We start from the raw sequence: 15027 nt of genomic DNA, 5'->3' as shown, positions 1-15027 counted from the left end.
GAATCCCTGAACAATGAGCTCCTGCCCATGAGAAGAGCTTGGGTAACATTAGCTGGACGCATCAACACCACCCTATCTTCAAGCCTCAGGGAATGGGAAACTATACTACGGAGTATAGTCATAGCAGTAGGGAAGCAATCTGTTTGCCCCCATGTCCCTGCCATGGAGGGCTGAGCATTTGAGCTGCTTTAGTGAAAGAAATTGAAATGCTTTCTCTGGAAAGATGCAGGCATGGCCACAGATTGCATCATTTGTGCTGGCTGTTGTCAGATCAGGTGTGGTTTTATTGTTTTTGTGATCCTATTTTAGTGGAGGTGCTGCATCACTCAGAAGCCCAGCCAGCCCTTAACAGCACATTTTCTCATAGACTCAACCAGCCATAGTCAACTTATACTGGCCCTAAGTGGATGGCACACAAAAAGAGGCACCTAATGCAATGGAAAAGGCCAAACTCCAGGAACACAAATTTAACTGGCAGAGGCCAGGGCTAACTTCTCTGTATTTTCTGCAGGTCTCTTGCAGCAGCTACTCACACCACCCAGCTGTGCTGGCTGAACCTCTTGGCACATTTGCCCAAGGAGTGTGTTCAGCAGTCCTGAGGGGAGGATTGTGGGTACTTCAACATTTGCCTTACTCTCCCTCCTTTTAAAATTTTTTTGGAAAGAATTGGGTTTTTTTTAAGCAACCAATTCTTGTACCTTCCTTCCCCTGACCCCTTTGTCTTCCTGCAGTGCTCAGGTGCTTCTGCTGGTACCAAAGCATGTAAATGTCTCTTTTAAAACCTCTAATTCTATTCCAGTCTCTAATGGGACCTCTCTAGAGAGGTGTGCCATTGGGCCCAAAGTGAACTGTAGAGCAATACTACTGAGGTGTTACTCATATGTACAGCCTTGCTGGCAGATTGAGAACCTGAAGAATCTTTTCACACATTCAGAATATATTCTGATACAAACCTGCTCATTACAAGGAGCTGGGTAAGGGAGTTCTCTGTGCATGCCTCCAAGTTGCCATCTTTCCCTCAGCCCCAGGAGTATTCCCTCAACTCCTCCACAGGCCCACTTTCACAGAGCTTTTCCCCTATTTCTGCTCCTGCCAGTGTCTTGCAGCCATCCTCAGACCCAAAACAAGAGCCAGTGGCATGCCTGTGTGCCTCCTCAGTCAGAAACTCCTGCAGATTATTGCTGTGGGTCTTGTCCTTGGTGGCGGCATCTAGCTGATCATCAATTTATGAGGCCACCACTGCAAAAGGGAATTCAGTTGTTTCTCAGGTGTGTCTCAAAGCACAGCTGATGGGGAATCCAGCAGCAGCAATGACATTTGACCTAAGAAAGGCATTAGTGATTATTATTACTAATTGCTGTTATCTCAGCTTCCTCCAATAAGGTGAAAGTTTGGCTTGGTAATCTAATGGAATGTCTCCTCTTAGAAAATAAATTTTTTTGGTCTGATTTTCTAAGGACACAAAAATACTGTCTCACAACAGTATTATGTATCCATCCATCCATCCATCCATCCATCCATCCATCCACCCATCCATCCATCCGTCCATCCACCCTCAGAGCATGCTACCCACCTTGGCAAAGGGATAAATACATTTAAATATCTTATTCTGTTTGAAAGATAAGCTAGGAAGAGGAGAGTCAAATTAATGTTTCCCCAAAGATGAAACCTGCTGTTATGTATTCTGTATGATTGGGGGCCCATTGGCAGTGACAAAGGACAGGCAGAAACCAGCTGTACTGAAGGGCCTTTGTGGTGACATACAAGATGACACTCCCCTGAAGTGAATCTGGGAGAAAGGATAAAAATGTGTAGAAGCCTCTATAAGATTTGCAGAATCTGCTGTTCATGAAGCAAGAGTATTTTCCTTTTTTTCTCCATTTCTTTCAGTCACCCAAGACCATTCACACTGGCAGCACAGCCATTATTTGGAAATTTCTGTACCTCCTCACATGAGACTTTACTGTTGCACATCCCACAAATCAAGCCTACTCCTCAAAGTCTGTGTGGAGGCTCCAGGCCCACTCGCAGGGTTTGATTCTCACACCAAACCCAGCTTGGTAAGTAGTTTCCTCTTTCTTTTATCCAAGCAAAGCGTTTGCCAGAGGTCAATCACTGCCTCTTTACAGACATCCGTCCAATTTTTTGTTTATCTGCTAGTTCTTAGGACAATTGTACATTCCCCTTACAGCTTCCAGACTTAACTATTTACTTGTATGGTGCACTGGGCTTGGCAGGGAATTTTTCTCACCTTGGCAGAGGCCTGCAGACTGAGTTTCACCATGGCTATTTTGAAAGGACACTTGCACCACATCCCAGAAACTTGTCTTTTTCTAAGTTGAGATGCTGCTAGTGCTAACAGACCTCCATGGAGCTGCAGGGATACCCAGAATGACAGCAGCATGGCAGGCTGTGGCCAGACCACAGGGGTGTCAGCATCCACAGCAGATTACTTTGAAGTAAAGGAGGTCAGAGAAGGAGTGATGAAGCCAGCACGGGAGGGTGGACAGCTGATGGAAAGCGGGACTTTGGATCCGTTTGGTGCCTGCAACATGGGCATGCAACTCTTTGGGTACTTTTGATGGTAGTAATATGTGACACAGATGCAGACTTGATGAGGCCTCACTCCTCAAAGCTCCCTTCCTACCTCTGAAAGGGCTTCCTTCTCCGGCAGTGTATGGCATGCATACATGTGCCTATATATGTGTACATATGTGCCTGCTTGCCTCCCTGTGTGGAGGAGCAGTGCTGGGACCTCCCAGCCAAGCAGTGAACTTCAGTGGAAGTGCCTGCACCTCCCGCCCGAGGCAAAAGAATTTCTAAAAACTAATTCCCCAAAATGAGTGCCAAAAAGTTAATGAGCTTTGCTTCCCCACCACCCCCGCCAAGACATCTCCCCCTTTGTGGGTGCTCACATGGCAGCTGGGCTCACCACAGCTCTGCTTCTCTGCACGTGGCCTTCCCTTGTGAGGGGCCATTTGCCAGAGAACTAGGTGCTGGGCAGGGAGAAAACGTGAAAAAGGGTCTTGGGGTCACCAGAAGTTGTACTGTCCTGGGCAGGAAGGACACCTAGAGCTGCTTTTTTGCATTTCCCTGCTCTGAAAACACTCTGGCAGCCTGGACAGAGACAGCTTTGGGAGCTCTTGGAACAAGCCTTGCCAGGAGGCAGAGTCCAGGAGGTGCCAAGAACAGCAATAAACCAGGGGGCTGAAAGCAGGATGGGGAAATCCAAGGCCAGTGATGTTGGGCCACAGGAGATCATTGGGTGGGACAGCAAGAGACACATTCCTGTGGCTGCTTCCCTCTCACAACCAAGGCTGTCTGTAAGGACCTGAGCTGTCTGTCAGCCATCTCTTCCTACTCACACCTGCTAAGACAAACATGGTCCCCAGCAAGAGCAGGAATCCTGCAGCACAAGAGGTCTGAGCTTGATGGAAAGATACAGGAGTCAGCTGAGCCTGGGGAAGGCATGTGGGCTGAAAGAAAACAAATGACCCTTAAAAAAGCTTGGATAGTTTGGCTGCTACTGATACCCCAAAGCCAAGACATGAATGGTCTTGAAAGGAGAAGCTCCAGACTGCCTAGAGCTTCTTTTGAAACACTGCCGCTGTATTGAATCCCCACCACAGCTCCCAGGGGCAATGCCCAGCTGTGTTGCAGTTATTCTCAAGCAATTTTGCTGAGGAGAACTGAGGCCATCTCAGTCCCATGGAAGCAGGACTTTCCCTCTCTGTCTCAGAGCTTTGCTGGGGTACACATGGGGGCGTGTGCCTTGGTATTTGATTAGCAAAACTATGCAGCTCTTCATCCTTGTCAACCATCTGCCTGGAGGGCTGCAGTGCTATTGGTAGCCCCCAGCTAAGGCAGATGTAGGAAATCCACTGAGAACAAAGGAAATACACCAAAGAGCACCTCCAGAGCCAAGTGTTTTTCCAGTTCAAAGTAAGCAAATCTACTCTGGCATCTAAGTTTAGAGACTTCCATCCCACCCCTGGGTAAATGTCATTTTTTTGAGGATTAATCCAGATGGTTATGCATGACCCTATTTACTGGGTCTCTGCTATGTCTCTGGCTCCTAAGGCTTTCTCGGCTTTCCTAAGGCTAGTTTTCTGGGGCACAGACATAAGATAAACTGAAGAGACAAGCATCCCTGAAAGGGGCAATCCTGGGAGCTGCCAGGGACAGGACTGTTGCAGTGGGAAATGAGTCAACTGGAGCTGTCATCTGGTTTGGTCCTTGCTCTTGTCTTTGCTGCACCTGGATCTGTTTTCAGGTAACACCACTCCTGTCCCAGCAGCACCAGGACACACTGCTCTTGTCTGGAGGGTGAACCGCAGAGAAACAGGAGGTGAGAATCAATCTGGAAAGGGAGAGGGGTTATGTGGAATGGATGGATCCTGTCCTGTCCACTCCCATCCTGGAGAGAAAAGAATGAAGCTGAATGAGACATGGCTCAGCTCCAGACCAGAGCTGCAGCTTTCCAGGAAGCCTCAAGAGCTGTGTGTCCACAGGACCTCTACCCAAAGCCATCCCATAGCACCCAACCAAGTCTGCTCAGTGCCTTCCTCCACCACATATCAAACAGCTGTGTGCTTCAGCTGGCGTGCCCACAGCCTTTCCTCCTCCACTTCCCTCCAACCAGTCACTCCCATCCAGGCCTCTTTTACTGTTTAGCTTGTTGCTTTCTGCCCCAGTTTTTCCCCCCAGTTGCCCTACATGGTTACATCCTCTGTGCCCAGCCAGTGACCAACACACCTCCCCAGCTCATGCATTTGCACAGGACACAACACAACATGACCCTTATTCCTGGGTGCAATTACAGCAGCAAACACAATGAGGATGACAGCATTTATATCATCTGCTGTCACTGCCCAGATATGTTTCTCTATAGTGTGGTGGGCAGACTCACTTACAGGATTGCTTTTGATTCTCATCTGCAGCAAACTCCCTCTGCCAGGCTGCTGTGTGATGGCATTAACCATATTCAATATGAAGCCTTTCTCCCACCTTTCAGGGGTTTCTACCCTGCTCCTCTCAATCTTCCATAGAGCCTGGATTTTTCCTGGCTGACCTGGGTCTCTCTCTCTGCCTTGTCTTTGTATCTGCTGAAGTTCCTAGGAAGATCTGATTACTGAAATCAACACTCCTTTTCTTCCAGTTTACAGCTGAGGCTGCAAGGAAAATAGGTGTTTTTCCCCTGATGCTTTGTCTGTCTCACAATTTGACAATTTTGGTTTCAGTTGTACTGGAAAAGCTACCCTCAACTCTTGCCAGCATGGCCTCAACAATCTTTGGAATGTAAAACTAATGTCTCTCACATTTTATGTATTCAACCGATGCACCTTGGATGTGCACACGGCTCCTCATTCCCCATGCACTATAAGAATGTGTTCAGGCCTCTTCTTTGACCAGAAGGACATGAGTTCTTATGTCTGTATGAAGGCACATAAAGGAGATGTTTGACAAATCCTGTCTCTTCAGGCCTCACTAGATATGACCTTCTGGTCACTACCAGTTTATACAGCAGTAACAGGGCTTATCCCTGGGACCCCCCTATCTTCACCGCATCTCCAGTTTTGATTTTACCAAGAATGTGGGTTAATCTGCATCATGATGGATTCCAAAAATAAAGAAGCTGGGTTTATTAATAAATGTTTTCACACTGACCTCTTCCCCCAATGCAGTTTCCTTACATAGCATCCTCTCCAGGAGGAAAGCAAGTGCACAGATGCTTCCCACAGCCCAAGCTGTGTGCGACTCGGTGGGTAGGGCTAAGGACATGTTCCCTAGCAGGGTGCACACTGCCAGGCAAAAGAACTGGCCAACCCAGTTGAACAGAGCAGCCTACACAGAAGAATCTCTAGATGAAGGTGTTTACAAGACTCGATTACTGGAGCTTTCAAAACACGGGTTACCCAAACACCTTGAAACTATGTGTTAATTCAGAGCACATGGATTCTTGGCACTCAAGGGAAAGAAAAACATCTTAAATACACCTAAAGGTCACAAGAACTGTGTGTCTGACGAAGAACTCCATCAGCTGTTGATACACATATAGACCATTTTCCACTCAGCAAGAAGAGCTGCTGATTATACTTAAAGATGGGAGAAAGCCACAGTGGTCCAACGCTTGACGTGCTCCCTTTGCTTCCCTCCTCACAGCAGGGAAATCCAAAAGCAAGATAAAATCCTTTTCAGGTTATTTGAAAACACAAACACACTTGTATCAGGAGAGGGTTTAAAGTGCACACTTTTATTTTCTATTACAAAGGCTAAAATAAGCAAGTTTGGTTTTTCTTTCTTTATTTAAGAACAAAAACAAAAATGTTGTTAAAACATCTACATAATTATCCTGATACTAGACCTTATGAAAGATACTAAGTTCTTTTTTAATAGTAAAGCGTGGTATTCTTAAATTATATTAATACAAAGACATATTAAAGGACTCAAAATCATTACTACCCAGCTCAGAACTGCAGCATCCCCTTGCAATCTTTTCCTTTCACTTGCTAAAACCCATCCATTTTTGACATACAGTTTTCCTACAAGCTAAGTAGGGTAATTTTTGGGTTTTTTTGTTTGTTTTTTTATTATCATTATTTTTTACTTCTCCCTGTAAAGGCCAGGTTAACTCCAATGTCGGTGTCACCTAAATTCCTGCCCCTACCAAAGAATTTGGGAAAAGATTTTCACTAAGCCCTTCAGCATTTAATAAATTTCTGTTCTGTATGAATGTCTGTAGTTATTTTACAGGATATGAGATTTTCTTCTAATGTTATAAAATTAAAACATCACTTTCTTTGTTAATAACCCTCAAATTTGGTTCTGTGCTGCAGAATTTCCTTCTTCTTCTCTTACACAAATAAAGAAGAGAGAGTTATCACAGGGTCTTGTGAACCCACCACTGAAGCAGCCCCTACAACTTGTGATTTATCTGATGTAGAACTGCGAGCACTGAGCATTTCTGCTGAGAGCACATAATATGCTGAAGAAAACCCTCTTGGCTTGATAAAGCAAGCCAGGGAAGTCAGTGTGAAACTTCCTGCCTTTCACAGTGTCCCTTTAAATAATATAAGCAAAGCCTTATATTAAAACTTTACTCACTAGTTAGCAGTATAATACTCTCTCACTGAGGTGGAACTGCAAGGGCATCCTAAAGGGTTTCAAAAATATGAACAGAGAAACCTGTCCCATCTCAGAGTTTATACCTATCTATACAAAACCCTCCCCTCTTTTATTATTTCCCTTTCCCTATCCCAAATAAAAGGCTTCATATTTAAACTGGAGATGCTGCGTTTTCTGGCCTGAGTCCTTTTCCTTTACCATCATTTAAAAGATTCCTTCGATACCACACACATATAATATTATATAGAGCGATATATTTAATACCTGTGTATATATGCTTCATGGGAGGGGTCACATATATACACACTAAAACAAGTCTGGTGACGAAGTACTGCAACACCACAGACCAGGTTATCATATCAGGTAAAACAAAGAGACACTTGATGCAACCCCCATGACCATGGGCCTACCTCACCTCATCTCACTCTCACCCTCTCCCCACCTCAGCCCCAGCCTGAACCTCTGAAGCCCCACTGAGAAGCTCAGCTCTCATTGCAGAGAGGGGGACAGGGGACAGTAACCCACTCTATAACCTACACAAGTCATTCATTGCATGAGAAATCATGGCTCAGCGAACGCTAGAGTCACACTAGAGATGCAGGTTTGTTTTAAAAATAAAAAACACATTCCAGTGTTCCCCAATCCAGATTTCCTTCCTTGGCGTCTCTGCCCAAGAAGAGCAGAACAAGATTACCCAGGAGCTGATGCCTGTCTCCTCCCACCTCTGAAGTTGACTGCTTGAGCACAAGGATGATCAGAAGGTACCATAGCTACCACAAAGAACAAAGGAGAAAATACAGCACCTGACCACTCAGAAACTGCCATGTCTGATATTGCTCACAGCAAACCAGAGACTACTGTCCATATTTCAAAGGAGAGGAAAAAAGCTCAGCAGAAAAGTGGTTAAGTTGCCCAGGAAAGAGGCTGAGTCAACATCCCCAGAGGTATTTAAAAATACATGTAGATGTGGCACTTTGGGACATGGTTTAGTCTGGGACTTGGCAGTGCCAGGTTAACAGTTGGGCTTGATGATCTTTGAGGTCTTTTTAAACTTAATGATTCTAAGTGCAGAGGCGCTTTCAGTTTACTTAGAGCACACCATGTCTCTGGAAAGATTCCAGACCAGAATCCAGTGCCCTCTGCTCCATAACTGGACCCTAACTATCCCAGTGGAACTGAAGCACCTTCCTGAAGGCTGGTTTAGAAAGGTGACAGCTGTCCCACACCATCTCCACATCTCCACATCTCCTGATTTTCACATCCCATCTCTCCTGAAGCTCTGAGCCCCAAGGATATGGGAGCAGAGAGGAATGGGAGGATGCAGCAATGCCAAAGCACCAAGAGTTCATGGCCATATTGTATTTACCATGGATACAGCCCTACCAGCCCCAAGGGCTCTGAGACTGCTGTCCTGGGAGACTCTGTATGAAAAAGACATCCCTGACAAAGGCTGGGAGGGAGATGTGTTTGTGTTTGAGTGGTTGGTGCCATCCATGCATGCAAAACTGCAGAGCACAGCTGGACTGCAGGAGAGATGGAGAGGGAAGCTCAGGTCAGGGGACACGTTTACTGCTTACAGGATGAGACTGCCAGAAAGGACAAAGCTGGCATTCAGAGCAGTACTGCTTCTCACTGCTGCCACTTATAAAAGCAAAACTCCTGTCCCAGAGTTCAGCATTACTGGTTGCCTCATCAAAGCACACATCAGGCAGCACAGACACAGGCCACTGCTCTCCACCACTGTCCCTGCTCTGGGTCACATCCTGGTTGCACTGTGCTCACTGCCCTGGCTCTGACGAGGAGGGGGCTGGACCTCTGGTACTGGTAAGTGCTTCCAGCTGGATTCTCATTAGCTAAACATTGCCCATGCTGCGCAATGGTGTCCTTTTAAATGGGTCCCCACCCAGTTCTTCTGGCAGTGCAGGGAAAAATGCAGCTCTAAGTAAAAAGAAACACATGCCATTTAAAGAGCAAGAAAGAACACCATTACCTCCCTCCCTCTCTTCAGGACACAAAGCAACACAGAAACACAGGCTCCTTTTCGTGACCACCTCCCTCCTGACTGATACTGTTGTGTGGACTTCAGTGACATGCACTGTGTCACAAACTCCACTACACATACTAGATGGGTTCTGTTTTACTTGCACCAATCACACCAGCCAAAAAACCAAACCCAAACTATCTGCCCTGAATACCAGCCACACACTGAAAAAGACATCTAATGAGAAGTCACCAACTTGTTTTCTGAACACAGCTGGAGTTTGAAGTCACCTACAACCCAGTTCCCGTTGCTGCAAGCAGTTTCATTACTTTGCTGTGTTTACTTTGCACTCCTTATACCACGCAGCTGTTATCCTCCTCACCAACAGCTGATGTCTCAGGGCAATATAGACAGCTGGAGCATAAGCCTAGATGTTTCAAGCTAAATCTAGTGGTTTTCCTTCTTTGCACCACAATTCCCATTTCTTCTGGTACCAAACTCCCAGAAGAACAGGAAGGCTGCAGCAGAGTAAGTGGGGCTTAGTCTGCAGTACTGAGGAAAGGAACATATGAAATTCATGGTCACCTATTCACCAGATTTCATAAAATCATAGAATGGCCTGGGCTGGAAGGGACCTTAAGATCATCTAGTTTCAATCCTCCTGTCATTTAGAAGGACACCTTCTAAATGTTCCACTAGGCCACATTGTTCAGAGCTCTATCTAACCTGTCCTTGAACAGTTCTAGGGATGGGGCATCCACTTTTTGTCCCTCTCTCTCAGCTTTGTCCTCCACACCTCTGCAGTCATACTCTGAATTGAAAGACAGAAGAATGACACAAGGAGAAATTCTCCGATTTGCAGCCCAGTATAGACTGAATTAATTCCTTTGAACGAAGGACAGTAAAAACAAAAAGATGAAGTGGAAGGAGAATTTGGGGGAAAGAAGAGAGAAAAGTTGGATCACAAACTCAGTGAGCATGGCGTCGCTGGCCAACGAGAATCAAATTCACAAATTCATTCACTAATAAATCATCATCTCATAATCTTAAAACAAAAGGAAAGAAAAAGTTCTCTTTGCGAGACAGAGATCTCGCTCTCCCTGCTACTGACACTCGGAAAACCCACCCCGTGTTTCTGCTGCTGACAGACTCCTCCCAGCTCATACTATACGTCATCCCGCAATAGGAAGTTGTATTTCCCGAAGTCGTCATCCCTGGGGCAGAGCAGCATGTCCTTGCGAGCTTTGGCCAATTTCTGTTTCAGCACTTCCCTCCGGTCTAGCCACTCTGTCAGCTCATCCTGCCCATGGGCATAGCGACACTCCTCTCCCTCAGGACAGGTCTTGTTCTTCTGGAACCTGCCAGCACAAGGAGCACAGTCAGGTGGGCACCCCAGTACAGGGGTTTGAGCTCCCTGTCTGGGATACTTGATCAGGACTCACTGAAACATGCTGTGAACTCTCCTTTTTAAGGGTGAACTGATTCTCCTACAAACCCGTGTGCAAGTGGGAAAGACATCAAGGCTGGGAAAAAAACAGAGCAGCGAAAAGAGTAGTGGCTACAAGGGGATTTAGTCAAGAGCACAAAAAAATGTGAGCTGGAACTGGACCAGCAGGGATGGGAGAAAACCAATGCACAACAGAGGAAATGCCAGGTAACCAGCATGAAAGACAAGAATCTTTTTGCTAACCAAAGCGGCATTTTTAACCATCACAAGCTTTCTGAAGGCACCTTAATGTGCTGATTCAGAGTGCGTTAGACATTCAAACCATTTAATAAGGCACCTGGGATTCCCCCAAGCACTGGGTCGAGGAGACTGTTCAGCAGCCTGGGAGCTGAAAGCGTCCTGGCTATGAAGGGCACAGGTGCAGACAGGAAGCTCTCCTTTTCTAAAGACACATGCTCAGTATTTTTACCCCACAGTATTGTGGCTGAGCACCTCTGTGATCCAAGACAGCCTCACTGTCACCCAAACCTGTCATCTCATCCCACTCCTCCTCCACGCAGAAGTCTCCGAGAACTCTGAGAGAGGACGAGGGGGGATGACAGAGGCCCTGGGCCTGTTACCCCATCCCTGCAGCAGTGGCACAGGAGGGAGATGAGACAGTGGTACCTCTCGCAGAGCCGGAATTCGCCCATGGGGAAACGGTAGCTCCAGCAGCTGGAGTCACTGTCTGAGGTGAAGACCTTCTCCTTGTGCTTCTCTGACTGGATGTGCTGCTGCCATTGCTTCTTGCTGTTGCTGTTTTTCCCACAGAGCCAGCAGTGGTAGCCCATCTAACCGGTGCAGACAGGGAAAAGGGCCAGTCAGTGCAATGACATTCATATCAATTGGCCTTCCCTGTGCTGGCCTCTTCACCTCTCCTTCCAGAGCATCCTGGAAGCTCCACTCAGTCTATGACTGACCCACTCTTCTCTGCCATATCATCTTTAGGGAATTGTGCTGACACTAAAGGGAAACAGAGGAAATGCTCTGTCACAGTTTATCTATGGCTCCAACAGGCTTAGGGAACTGGGCAGCTCAGTTTATTGAAATGGTCCCCCTGCCCCTGCTGATGGCCCCAGTGGGGTCTCACCACAAGGTACCTGGGTTCACAGGCAATGCAGAACTCTTCAGCAGCACAGAACCTTACACCAGTACCACCTGTGGCATAAGGAGACACATTTGCCTCTAGTTTTCCAAGGCTTCTGTGCCAGCCCTTCTCCAAGCTTCTCCCTCTTCTGACAGGCCTGCAGTGGTTTTGCCAACTTGCCCAGGAGCAGGCAGGAGGCCTGGAGAGAGGCTGAGCCCACGCAAAAGGGAACCTAAGGTAGACTCTAATGAGTGAGGATTAACAGAAAAGCCATTGTAGAGCCCTGCTGACCCCAGGTCGATCTCTTCCCACTTCAACTATGCTTCCCCTATTGTGCTGCTCCAAGCTGTCCATTTAACCTACGTTAATACAGGTTCTATTCCACTAGAAGAATGCAGTCCCTGCGAGCCACACCTGGAGCACGGGAGAGAGGCAGGCTGGCAGCACTGAGGAGAAGGAGGAGGAGGAGGAAGAATGAGGGACAAGAGATCAGCTTATTACCATGATGTCCGCATAGTCAGTGGGCATCTGGATCTGTTTCTCCCCTTCTCGCGAGGTGAGTGGTGTTCCCTCTCCAGGCTTCCCAGGATTGTGTTTCTTTAGCCACATGTCATAGGTCTGCTGCATATCTAGTACTGCACAAAGGCGACACATGAAGCCACTCAGACAACCTCCCACACAGTGCACAAGCTATGAGAAAAGGACAAATGTGGGGGAAGCCCTTCCCTCCCCTTGCATGTGCAGCAGCACCAGACTGAAGGCCTGTGCCCCCTGTCACCTCCTCAGATAAGATCCCTGGGGAGAGGAGCCAAATTCACACCACACCACCTGGCATGGGGGGTGTCTTCTATCAGTCAAGGGGCAACTGTGACAACAGCCACACAAACTTTTCAGAAAGGTGGCAAAGTGCCGCAAGATCTCCTTGGATCACCCCACAAGATAATTCTCCAACAGGCCTGATTTCAGATCCATCTCTTCCCTCTAAGCCCAAGCTTCGCCCTCAGCACTAGAGAGGGAGGAGAGCCCCTAAGCAAGCTGGCCACAGGAGGCACTGCAGAGGGGAGGAAGACCTAATGATAGCTTGCTCCAAGTTCAAAACCTGCCCAGAGAACTGAAATGTATCACATGGTGTTTGATTTAAAAGTCACTCAGCATACTCCTGGGAAGGCAAAATTGAGGTGGAAGCTTTAACTAGACATCTGCTGCAAGATCAGCTCCTGTGAGAAGCTATGGAAACATAAATGTTTGCAGACATCAATATGATGCTCTAAGTGTGATGCATTAGTGATTTACTCCTTGCTAAATGGGTAATTGAGGATCTTGAGGCAACTGGGGATAATGAATGCAAATTCCTCCAAACTGAGATCACACTGTCCTTTGAAGATTCACCTTTGTGCTTGAGCTAACACACCCAGATAGGTATGATGTGATTTAAAGGCCCCAGCAATGATATGCTTTCAACTACAACAAATAACAGTTCGGCTCAGCAGAGAGAAAGACCCTCCACAGAACCATATGAATCAAAAAAACTCAGGGCAGGCCTGAAATCCTTCAGGCTTTCCAGCAGCTCCAACTGAGGTAGGTGAGCACCTGGACAACTGGCCCTTTTTTCCCCAGCTTCCTGTTGATCTGAATAAACAAGGATTTCTGTCCAGGATATGGGCAGCCCCCCAACTATTGCCCAAAACATAAGCCCGCAGAATTAAGTACAGATAAGTTCCTCCACAAGGGCACCACCCAACGATGTTCTCATTCAGAATCTTAACTCCACCCCTTTGAATACAATGCCATGAGCAGGGAGTGCCACAGCCCAGGACCAAAAGATATGAGCAGATATTAGTAAGATAGCCAAGGCAGATAGAAGACAGACAAGAAAGATACAGAAGCAGCTACAGGCCAGGACTGGTGCTTTGGCAGAGCTCCACACAGAACCAAGCCTGGGACATTACAGGCAACTGTAGGGGCAGGAGAGGGTGGATTCAAAGTGATGCAGAAAGGGAGGGCAGCAGTGAAGCAATGTAAGACATAAAACTATTGTGCACCAGTCCCACAGCAAGGGGCTCAAGAGATACATGCACATTTAAGAAAAGAGCAGCTGTAGACAGACCTGACCCATAATCCCACCTAAACTCAAGGCAGCAGCCTTGTCCAGCTCCATCTCTGTTGTCAAGAATATGTCTTAACAGACCCTCCAGATGCCCAAATGACTTCTTCCCTCTCCCCAAACTCTTTGGCTCACATTTCGCCCACTCACTTTTATTTTCCTTCATGAAGGTCCACATGTCTCTCTCCTCAGGGCTGTGGGCAAAAGAGCAGTTGCCTACATACTGGCATTTCCTGCCATTCTGTGCATGGATACACAACTGTTAAAAGACAGAGAGAAAAATTTAGCATCTCTACAATCAGTCCTTGCTAGAGGGGAAAGTGGGTTTGATAACCAGCTGGGACATTAAATTGCACAGGAGAGGTTGCAAACAGGACACTTTATATATCATTAACTCATGATTCTTCTCCTCAGTCTCCTGATGACATAAACATACAGTCAGTTCACCAGCTGTTGCCATTTCCATAGGTGACTGGGAGCAGGTACAGGGCAACAGCAGGGAGAATTCTGGATTGACCCAATAATGTCTGCTGGTGATCAAGCTGCTGGTCCCCAAAGGTGACTCATTCTCCAGACATCCCTGAGTGGGTGAAGAGAGGTCTCAGAGATTCCTTAGACCACAGTGGTGCACACACAGCTACCAACAACATCATTGCCAGAGAAAATGAGATGCTTTCTAAACATCCTATTTACTAATCATCTCCTTTCCCCGTCCTGGCACAAAAAGCAGGACCTACCATAGGGTAGGGGAAGGAGTTTTCTCCTTTCAGGGAAAAAGAAAAGGAGAGGGAGAAAGAAACTCTCTATCACTACATTTGGGCCTGGTGTTGGAGGCTGGATATCTGTAATTTTCCTCACAGCACATGGTTTTTAGCTGAGATCTTAGTTTTGCTTTCAAAACCCATTGTGAGCAAGTTTCATAATCCAAAGCAGCACAGTCACAGTGAAGGAAGGGATAGGCTTCTCCTAAGCATCTCGCCTCTCACCCACATTGAGAAACGCTGACCTAAGGGGAGTCTTAAATTTCATTCCCCAACCCTGTGCCAGCAGAGATTCTTTAACAGTTCTTGTTACACCTTAGCAGCACTGGAAACTCACATTTGTGTGTAGAGTGATTTAAATGGGTGCTGCTCCTTCTTCTGCTCCATCTTTTTGCTGGCCATCAGTCTGGCCTTACCTCCCATCTCAGCCAGCATGTGCTTGCCCCCCTGACAGGTCTTCAAGGGAGCAGCCCTCAAAGCACT

General features: G+C 46.9%; 1 protein-coding gene across 2 annotated transcripts in view; it reads right to left on the bottom strand.

Moving 5' to 3' along the window:
* Window positions 1-6233: 6233 nt before the first annotated feature.
* The window catches only part of ZC3H7B (zinc finger CCCH-type containing 7B), a 48022-nt gene continuing 39228 nt past the window's right edge, over window positions 6234-15027 (bottom strand). For both annotated transcript variants that reach the window (XM_014256654.2, XM_088054817.1), the window contains exons 20-23: window positions 13934-14042; window positions 12181-12314; window positions 11220-11383; window positions 6234-10464 (exon numbers count right to left, since the gene is read on the bottom strand). In XM_014256654.2, coding sequence (XP_014112129.1) covers window positions 10272-10464; window positions 11220-11383; window positions 12181-12314; window positions 13934-14042 — 600 coding nt within the window. In that variant the 3' untranslated portion in view covers window positions 6234-10271. The remainder of the gene's footprint in view (window positions 10465-11219; window positions 11384-12180; window positions 12315-13933; window positions 14043-15027) is intronic.

The sequence above is a fragment of the Pseudopodoces humilis genome, chromosome 5 (genome assembly GCF_049639895.1).
Source record: "Pseudopodoces humilis isolate 2021_Gansu_Grassland_sample_001 chromosome 5, ASM4963989v1, whole genome shotgun sequence".
Taxonomy (NCBI): domain Eukaryota; kingdom Metazoa; phylum Chordata; class Aves; order Passeriformes; family Paridae; genus Pseudopodoces; species Pseudopodoces humilis.
This window is presented reverse-complemented; position numbering and strand designations above follow the sequence as displayed.